At 45.9% G+C, this 16481-nt stretch overlaps 1 protein-coding gene across 1 annotated transcript in view; it reads right to left on the reverse strand.

Moving 5' to 3' along the window:
* Positions 1–16481, reverse strand: part of tmem178b (transmembrane protein 178B) — a 93186-nt gene that overhangs the window by 35560 nt on the left and 41145 nt on the right. The window contains exon 2 of the mRNA XM_034673779.1: positions 8462–8575. Within this exon, the coding sequence (XP_034529670.1) occupies positions 8462–8575 (114 nt within the window). The remainder of the gene's footprint in view (positions 1–8461; positions 8576–16481) is intronic.

Below are 16481 nucleotides of genomic sequence, written 5' to 3' on the forward strand. Positions count from 1 at the left end.
CCCCAAACACACAATGTCTCTGAAGACTGAGGCCCCAGACACACACTGTCTCTGAGGACTGAAACCTCGAACACAAGCCATCTCTGAGAATTGAGACCCCAAAGACACTCTGTCTCTGAGGCCTGAGACCCCAGACACACACTGTCTCTGAGGACTGAGACCCAAAACACACACCGTCTCTGAGGACTGAGACCCCAAAGACAGACTGTCTCTGAGGACTGAGACCCCAAACACAGACCGTCTCTGAGGACTGAGACCCCAAAACCACAATGTCTCTGAGGCCTGAGACCCCAGACACACACTGTCTCTGAGGACTGAGACCCCAGACACACACCGTCTCTGAGGACTGAGACCCCAAACACACACTGTCTCTGAGGACTGAGACCCCAAAACCACACTGTCTCTGAGGACTGAGACCCCAGACACACACTGTCTCTGAGGACTGAGACCCCAGACACACACCGTCTCTGAGGACTGAGACCCCAAACACACACTGTCTCTGAGGACTGAGACCCCAAACACACACTGTCTCTGATGACTGAGACCCTAAACACACACTGTCTCTGTCTTTGATGATGTTTATGATCAGGTTGATGTGAGGACATTTGTGTCCTTGGCGTTTGAACGAGCCTCAGTGTAAAAACTTCCAGTTTCACAAACAGCAGAGCGAACAGAGCGTCATGTGCAGACGATTCATACTGTGATCTAAAAATATAAATTCTGCAGATAATATTTCTCAGACTCTGAACAGTTGGAGCTGAACTCTGATAAACTTCATCAGCTCATTCTCTCTGTGATTTTATTTCTGTGAATCTGACCTCAAGGGCGCCATGACATCTGTTCCAAGTAAAGATCAATGCACGTTTTTAATTTGAGCCGCACTGTAAGGACATGTTTGCAAATTATTTAAAATGAAAGCTGAACGACTCCAGTTCACAGTTACACAGTAAAAAAAAGAAAACACACGCATGGTGAAGTGATGATGTTGTATTTCTCTCAGCAACAGGTGCAGGGCTCAGAGAGAGTCAGGTGAGTTACAGGTGTGTATTTAATAAAGCAACATCATTAGACCGTCAGGAGGACAGATCGGACTCTCACCCCAGTCTGTGTCAGGATCCATGAGGCATTGAGCTACATGGATCACAGCGTATAGGTTCACAAAGCTGCACAGAGATCACACAAACATGTCACGGATACACGGATCCAAAGTGGACTTAAATGATCAGCTAACGTCTTAGTGCCAGATACCAAAACACACCTTCAGAGGTCTAGGTCTCATCCGGTCAGGACTGGTTTGGTCCTGAGAGACATGCACATGGCCAGATTTAGTCTTTCTGATTTTCATAGAGTGTTATCACTTTAAGCCAAAGTATGGAAATAAGATGACATGAAACTCCCTGAAGAGTGTCTGTTTGAGCCCATTTCAGCACCATGGATAGAGAAAGAAAAGCACTGACTGAAACGAGGAGAGACAGATCACTCTGAGTCTCACCTTTGTTCTGAGATAATATCAAAGCTACCTGCAGGTGACTTTAAGCAATGTTTCATGATCAATCTAAAGAAAAAATAAAGTTATTGATCAGCTGGCTTTAGTTTGGATTAACCTCTCGGGACCAAGGTCGGTATTTTAAGGCGTCCACTGAGACTGATTTCTTTAGAGACTCTTTCAACATATTATTATCAGTGGGGTCTGATTTATTCAAGCAGCAGGCTGTGGTGTTGAAAAATGAACCCATAATGGACGCAGTTCCTCCTATGTCTACTAGAGTGTGTCTCCTGCAGTGAGTCAGTCCCCATAGAACCCCATGTTAAAATGTTACAGCAGAAATAAACATGTTTAAAGCCTGGTACCAAAACAGTTTGGGTCTGTGTCACTCATGTTTGTGTTCTCATGCTGAATAAAGGGATAATCCTTTGAATGAAGGGATGAGGTATTGGACAGGTGGAGGTGTTATATCTGTTCACCTGGAGGCTGAAGGTCGGCCTCAGCTCCACCTGTCTGCAATCTTCATGCTGCCTCTTCAGAAATCAATGTGTCGCATCACAGACTGTTTTGTTATGACAGTTTGACGGTCTGCTCCCGAGTGTTAAACTGAGTCTCTGTCTGTGTTCTTCACTTCCTCACTTCTTCACTCCTGAGTAGACTCAGGTAAAGATGAAGAACTCTCTGGTTCTGGTTCCCACTGCTCAGGTAAAGCATCTTAAAGACCGCCCCCCTGGGTAACACTGACAGACTGCGCCTCACACTCTCATGTTGGCGTGTTCGTGGAGCGTTCGGGGAAGGCGTGTTGTGATGGCTCGACTTTATCAGCTTAATAAGATGAAAGCAGCAGCAGCACAAAGCCTTTAAACAGCAGAGAATCACTGCTTCTCCTGCCGTTAAGTCCCTGTCATCTCCACACACACCTGCTCATTGTGCAATCTACGGTCTGCAGCCGCACATCAGCGCGATGACACTGAGGGGGTGGAGCTTCCTGCTGAACAATTAGCCTCAGCTGCAACCTTTAGCTGCTACCTAGGATTAACGTCTGACAGCTTCCTCTGCTTCAGGCTTCTTTTGAAGTTAAAAATCCTAATCTGCTGCAGAGAAACCTCCTCTGTGCACGCCGGCCACACACTCCGTGACAGACAACGTGTGTGTGTGTGTGTGTGTGTGTGTGTGTGTGTGTGTGTGTGTGTGTGTGTGTGTGCGCGCGTGTGTGTATGTGTGTGTGTGTGTGTGTGCGTGCGTGCATGCTTGCGTGCGTGTGTGTGTGTGTGCGCGCGTGTGTGTGTCCCACAACTCCTATAACTCACAGTGTGTGTGAGGAGGGGTTGTTTGTGTACTCTGCAGCAGCTTTGATGTTCAGTTATAGAGAATCAGGTTCTGGTTCCTGGCTGTGCGGCTTCTTTGACTGACAGAAACAAATGAGTATCATGTTCATCTGCAAGGCTTTGAAGGGGTGTCAGCAAGCCCCCCCCTCCATTACATTTCCTCACAACAGTGTTGTGTGTGTGCCTGTGTGTGTGTGGGGGGGGTCTCGATTTCACACACGTCATGAGAGTCAGGACGGGGTTGTTATCCTTGTTTAATCCGTACACAGCCGGAGGAAACGTGCCCACAGATTTAACAGAGCTGCTTACCGACCAACTGATCCTACATCAGTTCCTCCTTCATACTCTACATCATGGACTCTGTCTGCAGTTAACTATCAGTACGACTGAATGGTTCTGATTCTGATCATCATCAATGAGAAAGCTACAAATTATAAAGAGCTTCAACATCTGTGTGATTGCAAAAAGGTTCTTTAAAAGTACGTCAAACAGGTAGGAAGCTTTCAAGGTACATGTTTGGGTGTGAGTTGTAGGAGTTGTTGGGTGTGAGTTGTTGGGTGTGAGTTGTAGGAGTTGTTGGGTGTGAGTTGTTGGGTGTGAGTTGTAGGAGTTGTTGGGTGTGAGTTGTTGGGTGTGAGATGTATGGGTTGTTGGGTGTGAGTTGTAGGACTTGCTGGGTGTGAGTTGTAGGAGTTGTTCGGTGTGAGTTTGTAGGAGTTGTTGGGTGTGAGTTGTAGGAGTTGTTGGGTGTGAGTTGTAGGAGTTGTTGGGTTTGAGATGTAGGAGTTGTTGGGTGTGAGTTGTTGGGTGTGAGATGAAGGGGTTGTTGTGTGTGAGTTGTAGGAGTTGTTGGATGTGAGTTGTAGGAGTTGTTGGGTGTGAGTTGTAGGAGTTGTTGGGTGTGAGTTGTTGGGTGTGAGATGAAGGGGTTGTTGAGTGTGAGTTGTAGGAGTTGTTGGGTGTGAGTTGTAGGAGTTGTTAGGTGTAAGTTGTAGGAGTTGTTGGGTGTGAGTTGTAGGAGTTGTTGGGTGTGAGTTGTAGGAGTTGTTGGTGTGAGTTGTAGGAGTTGTTGGGTGTGAGTTGTAGGAGTTGTTGGGTGTGAGTTGTTGGGTGTGAGTTGTAGGAGTTGTTGGGTGTGAGTTGTAGGAGTTGTTGGGTGTGAGTTGTTGGGTGTGAGTTGTAGGAGTTGTTGGTGTGAGTTGTAGGAGTTGTTGGGTGTGAGTTGTTCGGTGTGAGTTATTCGGTGTGAGTTGTAGGAGTTGTTGGGTGTGAGTTGTAGGAGTTGTTGGGTGTGAGTTGTAGGAGTTGTTGGGTGTGAGTTGTAGGAGTTGTTGGGTGTGAGTTATTCGGTGTGAGTTGTAGGAGTTGTTAGGTGTGAGTTGTAGGAGTTGTTGGGTGTGAGTTGTAGGAGTTGTTGGGTGTGAGTTGTTGGGTTGAGTTGTAGGAGTTGTTGGGTGTGGGTAGTAGGAGTTGTTGGGTGTGAGTTGTTGGGTGTAAGTTGTTGGGTATGAGTTGCAGGAGTTGTTGGGTGAAAGTTGTTGGGTGTGAGTTGTAGGAGTTGTTGGGTGTGAGTTGTCTGGTGTGAGTTGTTGGGTGTGAGTTGTAGGAGTTGTTGGGTGTGAGTTGTAGGAGTTGTTGGGTGTGAGTTGTAGGGGTTGTTGGGTGGGAGTTGTAGGAGTGGTTGGGTGGGAGTTGTAGGAGTTGTTGGGTGTGAGTTGTAGGAGTTGTTGGGTGTGAGTTGTAGGAGTTGTTGGGTGTGAGTTGTAGGAGTTGTTGGGTGTGAGTTGTTGGATGTCATTTGTAGGAGTTGTTGGGTGTGAGTTGTAGGAGTTGTGGGACACACACAAGCGCACACACACACAAGTGCACACACACACACACACACACACACACACACACACACACACACACACACACACACACACACACACACACACACACACACACACACACACACACACTCAACAGGGTCGAGTTTTGGAGCTCTCACAGGGAGATCAGATTGAGCAGTCTGAAAACGTCAGTCTGGGGTTCTGTGGGTCGCTCGTCAAAGTGAACTGGCTCCTTTCCAGTAACAAATCACAGCTTCAATATTTCTGTACTGGGACTTGAACTGGCGGCCCGTCAGTGCCCGAGCCGGGTCTCTGCAGACCAAGCTCCTGCCTCCAGTATAAAACCATCAACCGGCAGACTCCTGAGAGAAATATCTTCATCCCTAACCCTCACAGATCTAATCGATTGCACTCTGAGCATGCAGGTCATCTTAGAGGAGAGGGACGCACAGAGACTCACTGCTGGTGTTTAAATATGTGAGGACTCAAACCTTAGACTGTACCAGATCACAGAGTCTGTAAACAAATGTTAGACCTGATCTCAGGTCAGCGTCTCTGCACTCATTAGGAGCTAACTGTCCCGGTTCACGTCCTGGATGTGATTTGTGATTAGCGCAGTGATTTAATCTGACTCCTCTTCTTATTGATCAGCTCATGAGTGCTGATGCTCGTCTGTGGACCTTTGTTTATTCACTTTCTCTCTGTTTTTCATACCAGCGCAGCGACAGGCCATCGGTCCAGAGCGGTAATCTGTGTCTGAGTGTGGATGGGCTCAGTAATAAGAACATTAAACATCTCTGACTGCAAAGAGGTCACCTTCCTGCCGTAAATATGAGCTATGAGTTCATGAAGATCCAAAGATAGAGACGATAAACCTCTTCTGACTGAACGCAGAGAGAGGAAACCAAAGAGAGGGTTTCTGTGTTTTTGTCCTTGACTGGAACTAAAAAGCAAATCCACAGGAGATAATGCGGGGTCGATGATCTGCAGGTGGGAGCTGAAGATGGAGCTGATTTACTAAATTTAGAATCTAAGAAGAAGAAAACACGGCGTGTGATATCACAGGTCTGCTTCAGACTGCAGAGAGGCAATGCTTTAACAACAGTCCTGCAGCAGAGAGTCCTGCTCAGAGCCTGTTTCACTGGAGGGTGAAAATAAACAGACAGACACCAGAGGGAGAGAATACCAACAAGAGGGAGAGCGAGCCGCTCAAGGACGACCTTAAGGGAGAAGTAGAGAGATGCTTTTTCAGTAACAAAGAGTTATCCTTTAAATTATATATTATAACATTAAATCCTATACTTTTTATAGCCAATTCAAGGCAACATCTCTAGAATGAAAAGAAATGCATGGGCAGATCTTTACAGCGTTGGAGGGAAACAGGTAGCACAAGATGGACTGTACAGTCTTCTACCATGGCAAAGCATTTTGTTTTAATGTTGTTAGTTCACTGTTAGACTGTCACAAAATCATTGACATAAATATAACTCCTCGTCTCTCACAGCTCGCTCTTTTCTTGATTCTGAATCCCGACCTGTTCTCGGAGCTGCTACAGACATCTACACACCACCTTACCAACATCGGATCCACTACTGATACTAATAATTCTGACTTCCTAAAAACAATCATGGACAGACCAAGAGGCAACCTCCGGTCTTAAAATATGAAGCCCATGCTGAAGTGTTAAAAAGTGCAGTTCCTCAAGCGTCCACTAGAGGCTGGCAGCAGAAACACCAGAAACATCATACACAGCCATTCACAGAGCCGATCTTCAAATAAACATGTTTACAGCCTGGTTAAAAAACAGTTTAGGTCTGAATAGACAATTTCTCTATCAGCACACACTGTACGGGGTGAATTTATTATAACTCGTTATTTTTAAAGATATTAAACTTATGAGTTTTGCCCAAATAAGGGCGTGGCTGACTTGGCTAAAGGCCCGTCTCTTTACCTCACACTAGCTCCACAGAAGTTAGGTTGAGTTCAACATTTCCAATATGGCATCCGCCGACGATCGGCTTCAAAACAGGGGTTCAAAAACAGATGGATGACGTCACCGAGACTACGTCCATTTATTATACAGGATATGGTTCTTACTCACGTTGAATACTCCCTCTCTACCTCCCTCTCTCCCTCCCTCCCTCTCTCTCTCTGGTGACGTCTGCAGAGTTTCTGTCTGTGTTTAACTGCTCTGAGTGTCAGTCTTTGTGCAGACTTGATGTCACTCTTCAGGTGACACTCTCTCTTACCTTGCCTCTCTGGTTCTCTCATTGTTTCCTCTGAAACGACACTTTTCTTTTTGGAGACTCTGATTTCCAGAGACAGATTCTGGATGGACTCTCACTGACTTTTACTTCCTGTGTGTGGCGTTAGGATCTGTAACTCTCCTCTTCCTGTGTGTGTTGTTAGGATATGTAACTCTCCCCTCCTGTGTTTGCAGGACGGAGCAGCGCGGTGGAAGAAGCAGACAGACAGCAGAGCGATCCTCAGCGGCTCGCAGCAGACTCGAGTCTCTGCTGAGTCGTCACCTGACAGAGGAGGACGAGTCGGCCCGAAACGGTGACAGTTTGAGGTCAGAGCGTGTTTCCACTCGGCTCAGTGGCCACGCAGGAGAGCTCACATGCCCATGGGAGCGGCTCATGAATGGCAGGTATCCTGAAAGTAGACAGGCTCACTGTAGACTACTCTGACAGAGCTCGTACCCGGGCTGATGTAACCCAGCAGCAAACAGAGAAGAGGCAGAGTACACTCAGACCAGGACCAGATGAAACCAGATACACTCTTTACACCAACATGATATATCTCTGAGTGCACAGTTTACTGTAGAAACGTCAGATATATATGTTTTTGGTTTAGAGACTTTATAAGTTCAGTTATCTGCACAGAAACTCAGACTGAAACATTTCAGTACTAAACCTCATGAACCAAAGCTCCTCAAACGCCACAGTTCAGGACTGACTGACCCAAGCTACAGTACACTTACACTCCCACAAAGAAGTCCAGTCTCTAAATCACCGTACTCTCTGGGTTATGATCGTGCCACCCGACACATTCAGGGTCAGGTCATGAAACCAGTCAGCTGTTCCCCTCTGTGAACCATCATCAGGACACACAGAGGCTGAAATATTCTGCAGGAACAAAGTGCTGGAAGAACGAAGCTTCACTCAAGAAACAGTGACAGATTACAGATCAAAGGAAACCTTTGTGAGTCAAAACCAAGGGAGCAAGATGAATGTGTGTGCAGTCACTTCAATCAAAATAAAATGTTCAGGTACCTTTAATAATGATGACTTCATGAGCCAGCAGCACGTCAGCCAGAAGTCAAACTACTGAGATAAGCTAAACTAATCTAAGCTAAACTAAGCTAAGATGAACTAAACTAAGCTAAGCTAAGATGAACTAAACTAAGCTAAGCTAAGATGAACTAAACTAAGCTAAGCTAAACTAAACTAAACTAAACTAAACTAAACTAAACTAAACTAAACTAAACTAAACTTAAATTAAACTAAGCTAAGCTAAGCTAAACAAGGTTAAGCTAAGATTAACTAAACTAAGCTAGATGAACTAAACTAAGCTAAGCTAAGATGAACTTAACTAAACTAAACTTAAACTAAGTTAAGCTAACCAAAGTTAACTAAATTTAGCTAAGCTAAGCTGAGCTAAGCTAAACTACAGAGTGACTCTTGAATAATTCTTGCCTTGTGTAACTCAGAGTTTCCTCTCAGAGAGAGTTGGTCAGTCGGCCCTCCGGTTCCTGTTAAGGAGTCAAACACTGTGTTAGTGTAAATACAGAGCCGGCAGAGTGTCAGACTTACGGAGGGAGTGCCACTCGTCCTGCCTTATCGTCTTGGTGATGTTGAACGAGAGGTTTTTGGGTATCGTAGCCGAGGAGTAGTGATACTTGATGTAGGAGCAGCGTGTGATGGAACCTGCAGAGGAGACAGAGAGAGGACATGTTTAGAAATACTGAACACAAACACACACACACACACACACACACACACACACACACACACACACACACACACACGCGCACACACACACACACACACACATGAGACCATCAGAAACACAGCATCAATGAGAAGAGACTCCTCCTCCTCCGTCTCTTATTTGCTTCTTGAAAAACAATCATCGGTCGCTCCGCTGTGAACATTAAAGGTTCTGTTGAAGTCTGTAAATATGAATCTACCTTTCCGCCTTTCTCTCTCTCTCTCTCTCTCTCTCTCTCTCTCTCTCTCTCTCTCTCTCTCTCTCTCTCTCTCTCTCTCTCTATCTCTCTATCATTTGGATGAATCTGTAGCCGCTCGGCTGTCATGGTCAGGACTCCCTGAGACGACAGACGAGCATCTTCGGGGACTTTCTGGTTAAATGAGATCTGATGTTCTGCAGTCTGAACAGATAGGATTGTTTCTCGGAGTCCGGCCTCAGCAGAGTTTTAAACACCCTGTAAATCTCTCTCTTGTCTTTAAACAATATAATCTGTGAGACGAGACTCAATCGTGTCGACGCTGCACAACTCTTTCAGCGCTCACCTCCAGCCGAGACGTTCAGAGCTGTTCGCTGTTCAAAGAGGACGCTCAGTGATTCTGAAAGCCTCTGCTGCGTGAGGCATTCAGGGGTTCATGTAAAACCTGAGTTTAACTGACAGACACAGATGTATGAGTTAAAGCTGAGAGCTGCAGGAGCCTCAACCTCAGCAGAGAGATGATTTCAGGACGTCAGTGTTGGTGTTCAGACTCCTGAGAGGATGGAGTCAGTCTCTCTGTCAGAGGTTCAGCATTGAGTCCTTTAAACCTCAGACCTCAGAGATCAGTCTGTGGACAGTCAGAGGGAAACTTAGTCTCAAGCTTCCTTTAAATGTGTGACTTTAATGACTGGTTAGCGGATGGATATGGGACAAAGAACACCAGACTTTATGTCAAGCTTCAGATGTTTGCGTGTTTGAATTTCCTCTTCAGGAACATCCTCCTGTCGAGCAGAGAGATCCATGAAGTGCTCTAGCGTTAGACCCCCATCCCCCGAGCTTGAGATCAAACTACAGCATTGATTAATCAATACAGTTCAAGTGTGAACATGCAGACTGGAGGCTCCGGACTCTCAGGGTCTGAAGAGGATTTAACCCTGACTCGATCACTCTGCTTTCAGACGCAGAGGTCAGCTGATGTAACGCTGGATCTCAGAGCTCACATGGACTCTCTCCTGTTCCATGAAACATCTGAGACCTGCAGACCGGAGCTCAGGACCCTGATAATAGGCTCATCAGAGGGATCTGGCCTCTATTACTGAGCGCTCAGCGCTGATCGATGAAACCGTCCTCACACATGCAGGCGGCTCATCACAGAGACACTCTCAGAGAATCATGAGCACATTATGAAGCTTTAAAAGCAGTTTGTCCTCTGAATGTGCTCCGAGATCAGCACTGAGATCAACAATGGGCTGTTTGTGATCAGCGCTCCTCACATGAGCATCAACCACCCAGCTGATCAATACTCTGCAGGCTGGGCACCGAAACACTCGTCCTGTTGGAAGAGAGGAGAGGACGGTGTTTCTGTTCTGACGCGCGGCCAGAGTCCGTCAGGTCACAGAGATTCACAGAAACAAGCATGTTCAGCTGTCAGAGGCCGGAGGAGAGGTGAAGGAGAGATTTCTTACCTCAAAGAAAAGCAGAGACTCTCTGACATCTGAGAATCCAACGTCCCATAGACCTCGTCCATAGTTTTCACCAATCGCACAATCAATCCGTTCCTCTCTGACATCAGGTGGACAGCAGATTCAAAAGCTTACTCACACAGAGTTTAGCTCTGTTGGTGGTTCTCGTGTGCAGCACAGACCAGCTAAACTCTCTCTGACTCTGTTTGGTCCGGGGTTAGATGTTTTATGTTCAATATGTTCTTAGTCTGAATCACAGTCTGTATAAAACATGGATCTATCTCTAGGACGTCACCTAATGGTTTCTGTGTGGAGGTTTTGAAGTCAACATTAGCGTCGCCATATTGGAAACGCTGACTCCAACTGACAGCTGAGACACAGACAAAGAGGCGGAGCTAAGGTGGACTTTAAGGCTCCAAGCAAACAGCTAGAACGCACTCAGCTGTCCATTAAATCAGCCATGCTCTAAACATCAGACTGATGTTTAACTCTGACGCTTTATATCTTCATAGAGGACGTGTATTATAAATATGCACCCTCTGAGTGAAGGACAAACTGAACCACATACTGGAACAGGACCTAATGAGGATCTTTAGGTTTACAGACAGCCTCTAGTGGACACTCAAGGAACTGTAGTTTGCAGCACTTCCACATTAGCTTCATTTTCAGCCCCAGAGGGGTTCTGTTCAGAGTATTCTGTGAACACTTCTGTGCAGCCTGAAATATTAAAACATGACATCATCTGTCATGTGTAGTAATGTTACACAAAGAAGTGAGACTCCACTGACGGTTGAACATGCTCTTTATTTACTCAAGCACACACACGTAACTGCTAACTTGCTAAAGCTAGACTCCTCGTGATAACAGATGATGATGTATAACTCACGGGACTACAGTGTCCTGTAAGGCACACATAATGACATATCATATCATGACATCATCTAAATCTGAATCCAAGCCGAGCTCTCCTCAGTTAAACTCCTCTAACTTCAGCTCTGACACACTTTCTCCTTCTGCAGTCTTCCGTCAGCGTGACGAGCGGTCACCTTCACAGAGACGCTGAGCGAGATCGCAGCCCGACACTTTAACAGGCTGCAGACTCTTTTATCATCACGAGGGCGTTCTCTCCGTTTTTATGTCTGAAGTTTTTACAAACACTCCTCACTGCAGCCGAACCAGAGTCCCAAACAAACCTAGCTTCAAAGAGTCCACATGAAACCATCACACCTTTAAAACCAGACAGAGATGCAGAACAAACAAACTGAACGTCTCTTAATTACTCCTGCAGGCCGACGGAGGCCAGGACAAGTCTGAACTCTCCCCGGCCGGATGTTAATAAGACTGGAGTCACCCGACAGAGAGAGAGAGAGAGAGAGAGAGAGAGAGAGAGAGAGAGAGAGAGAGAGAGAGAGAGAGAGAGAGACAGAATGCTCCTCTCCTCCCTCAGAGTGTCAGGTAGCAGAAGAACATGTTCGTGCACTTTGCTGAGAAGCAGATTTATCAATAACTCGTCTGACAGGAGACGACCTCGGGAGAAACTCGACAAGGGAGTCGACATCAGATCACAGATCTCATTGATCAGCTCAGAGGAACAGCTGTTTCAATGTTACAGATTTGTGACCGGCATGTCTGAACTGACTCCAGAAACACATCAAACAACGTTTAGAATATCTGATCCGCACAGCTGATCAGAGTCCTCTAAGTGTGAAGCTACAGAGAGGACTCTGATGATCCTCTGAGTCTGACAGACCAAGCTCCCAGTTCTTTATATCTGCAGCAGGACAATGTTTGTGTTTAGGGTTAGGCTCCGCCCTAAACACTCCTCACAGGTTGATTTACATGCAGAGGTTTGAGGAGTGATGAGATGATATGTTGACCCCTGCAGGCGGATGCTGTTGGTGATCATATTGATCAAGATATTTCACATGTCTATGAAACTCTTTAGCTTCTGCTTCTGCAGAGAGACCCAGGGCTTTATTTGAAACAGGATGAAACAGTTCACAAGTCTAAGACCATGATGATGCTGTTTTCTCATCGATTAACTTGTTCTCCTTCATGCTAACTAGAGAGCTTACAGTCTGGATTTCAGAAACAAACTCTTCTCATGGACGTTGCTCAGAAACCTGTCGGTCTGCAGGAACTCCTCTTCCTCTCTGCTGCTGAACTCACGGTAACACCCTTCACTACAGACCCTGACCTCGAGGGGACTCAAAAACGATGAGACCTCTTATCCAGAGGAAGACAAGGGTGAGCCTGCACTCTCTATGCCACTGAAAGTTCACTGAATCACAATGTATCAAATATCCGGTCTTTATCAGGTGATATGAGGAAGTTGAGGGTCACACTCTGCACACTGACAGGCCGACAAACACTGAAGCTACAGGCGTGATCAAACGTGCAAAACGCCCCAAGGTTAAAACAAATCTTTGAAAACATCAGATACTCTATTAAGAGAACGAGGACACAACGTAGAAATGTTCCTTCAGATCCACGTTCCTGAAGTTCTTATTGAGAGGGAGATGAACCTACAGGACGGATTTAAGGGAACAACTTCTTCCAGTTATAGAAAGAGGCTGAATGATGAGCTCAGGACACATGAACGTGAGAGAGTGAAACTTCACACAGATAAACTTTAAACCGAACTCTGCCGCCCGCAGAGTGTGAACATGATTCATCAGGTGATCTCTCCTCTCCGTCTCTGATCGTCTAGATGAAATATTTCACCTGAAATGACTTCAGCTGATCTCCACAGAGTCACAAACTCACCGTATACACAACAGCTGACGGGTATGTGTTGCTTGGCAACACTTTGAGCAGAGCGGTCTGGATGTTTTCTGCAGAAACTAACATGACGTGTGCTGAGAGCGAGGACAAAAGCACATCCTGTGAGTCTGCCTTTAGAGAGCGCTTCCTTCAAATGTATTCACGCCTCAGGTAATCCAGCCGTCCAATTTAAATATTTATGAAGGGATAAGGCTCCACACAATGCTCCTTAGAAACCTTTCAAACGCAGCCGTCAGCCGCCGTCTGCACCGCTTCCAAATATTTACCTGTGTAGGAGCAATTATGTATTCGCTCCAAAACAAAGTCATTCTGTGCGGGTCACTGGAGATATGAACTAACATGAGTCAACAGCTTTTTGCAGCGATGAACAGCCGTTCCTTCAGAGCGGCCGCGTGACTCAGACCCGGCCTGGACCCAGCACGGGAACACGAGGAGGAAACAGAACGACTGAAACATGGAAGGAAATCTGCTTTTTAGAGCACAGATCCCAGACTAACAATAGATCACATTCATCCACTCTGTGTTCTGAAGAGAGAGCTGAGACACAGGACGAGAGGGAGGGAGACGGGCTGCGAGGGCCAGGATCAGACTCAGGCCTGCAGGACGGTGATATTCACCTTTATGTTTCACAAACTCTGTATGTGCAGAGGTTATATAATAAATACACTCAGCAGTAACTGGTCATTAAGAGTCAGTCACGTGATTCTCAGTAAGAACAGTTTGTTCATCTGCAGCATGTATTGTAAGAAAACATGCATTGTGCACAATCCACATGAGGACGTATCTAAAGACTGAGGCTGTTTCTGAAACTGCCTACTATACTAGCAGTACGAACGGATTCGGCCAGAATTCAGTATGTAGTAAGTAGTATGTGAACAAGAGGAAAATCTGCAGTATGCCAAAACTCCCCGGATGTCTACTGATTCGGGAAAATTTCACAGTATGCATCGAACCAGTCTGCCTCACGTACTGTTTCCCATAATGCACAGTGCTTGTTCTGCTTTTTCTTTTTCCTTCTTTCTTGACGGGAGGAAATCTGTTTTTGGTTGCTGTGGAAGTTATCAAATTACATATAAACCACTTCCTAACTTTTTAAATCATGAGTGGATGCTAAAGAAGCAGTTTCTCTATCGGCTTTGCCATTGTTTACTTCCGCTTTACGAAACCGGAAATCCAGTGACATCTGACCCAGCATACTGCAGCACAGATCGAACAGAACAGTCATACTACATACTAAATTCAAAAGCAGTATGTAGTAGGCAATACCTACTGCCTACTACATTAGTAAGCAGTATGTAGCAGGCGGTTTTGGAAACAGCCTGAGTGTTATCACCCATAGACTGTAAATAAAAATGGACAGCGTTGCTCCGCCTCTTCCCGTTGTACGGTTCTGAAGCCAAAAAATCCCTCTCCTGGGCGCTGCCATTGTGCAGCCAGAGCCTGTGAAGCCTTTGCAATAAGCTCCGCCCTACAGCGTAGCGTCACAAGATGCTGTGTGTCCTTTGAAGTTTCACTCTATGGCGGCTGTGAATCAAAGGAAACCCGGAAGTAAAACCCCGTTTTTTAAACTCTAATAACTAACGAAAAAGAAACTTTTCAGAAAAAAGAGGCCTTGAACACAAAACAGTCAGATACTAACTACATATAACTACAGCATCCGGATGTGAGAAACATTCGTACAAAATGCATTTATTTTTTTAAGTTTGACTGGGGGAGACGGATTTTTTGACCTATACTGCAGCCAGCCACCAAAGGACAGTCACACTGCTGAAAGCCTCACCACCAGCCAACAAAACTTCTCCCTTGTTATCACTGTGTTACAGAGTTCAGCATGATGCAGAAAAGAAGGAACAAGTTGTTCCTGATTTACTGGTTCAGAGATCTCTGCAGCGCCTCCTACAGGACAGGAGGGCAAACAATGACGTGCAACCTTGACGTAGTTTTCTAAATAAAAAACTCAGTCTTATTGCTCAATACACACGAATAACATAATTAATATCAGCACCATCTATTTCTTTAGAACATAACTGACTCTACTGGATCCATTCACCATCATACACCTAATGAAACAACAGAAAGAGAAGCTGAAAGAAGCTCCATGCTGAACAGAGAGGCGAAAACAGCTGAACTCCACATCTCAAACCTTGTCTCATATTTAGTCCCAAAGTTCATCAGAGTTAAAATACGGCACATTAATAAGACAAGTCAACATGAACCTCACATTTAAAGAAATTACAGGAGAACAGAAGGAAGGCCTGAGCTGTTTATAAGTCTTAAAATATCTCAAAACAGGAAGAAGAATTAACGTGAGCCTCCTAAAATAATGTCTTTAAATAATAATCACACTGACAAATATTTGTACTCAATATAAATATTCAGGGCGGATTTTGGTGTAATATCTTGAAAGAAATTTTTTCTCTGGATTCGTCAGGTTAATATGGCTTCTAGTAGGTTTATATTCTGCCTCCGTTTAATTGGACAGCTGGAGAGAGAGAGACAGGAAGTGTGTGAATGATTGGAGGATGAACTGAATCCTGTCCCTCATGTTTGAGCTCACGTGGTTCCTCTGTGATGGTCTGAAAGATGCTCACAGTGAGACACTCTGAGACGATCAGTCTTTACTGAATAAACCCTTCACTGCGTGTTCGAGCTCTCGATCCTTCAGGTGTGTAGAGTCCAGGTAACGATGGATCATCACAGTCTGTGACTTTAGAAGCAGCAGAATGAGGAGTAATCTGATGCCAGGCCCCGTGTGATACATTCAATATCCTCTTGCATCAATCAACGTCTGCTCCCCGGCCTGAGGCTGGCCTCAGTGTTTGGAACCCTGACTGTTTAACTCCTCTGCTCCTCTGCTCTCTGTCTCTGCAGTTCGACTCTTTCTCTGCAGCTCGTCTCTCCTGGTCTCTGTCACTACAGCTCGTCCCTGTCTCTGCTCGTCTCTGCAGCTCGTCTATCCTGGTCTCTGTCACTACAGCTCGTCCCTGTCTCAGCTCGTCTCTGCAGCTCGTCTATCCTGGTCTCTGTCTCTGCAGCTCGTCCCTGTCTCTGCTCGTCTCTCCTTGTCTCTGCAGCTCGGCTCTGCAGCTTGTCTCTGTACCTCTTCTCTCCTGCCTGTCTCTTGTCTCTTGTCTCTGTCTCTGTCTGTCGTACTTCTTCTCTGCAGCTCATCTCTGGTCTCTGGTTTGTGTCCCTCTTCTCTGCTGCCTGTCTCAGCAGCTCCTGTCTGTCTCTGCAGCCAGTTTCTGTCCCTATTCTCTCCTGTCTGTCTCTGCAGCTTGTCTCTGTCTCTGGTCTCTGTCCCTCTTCTCTCCTGCCTGTCTCTGCAGCTCTTCTCTGTCCTTCTTCTTTGCTGCCTGTCTCTGCAGCTCGTCTCTGCAGACAGTGGCAGCGTGGACG

Source organism: Notolabrus celidotus, chromosome 21, assembly GCF_009762535.1.
Source record: "Notolabrus celidotus isolate fNotCel1 chromosome 21, fNotCel1.pri, whole genome shotgun sequence".
NCBI lineage: Eukaryota > Metazoa > Chordata > Actinopteri > Labriformes > Labridae > Notolabrus > Notolabrus celidotus.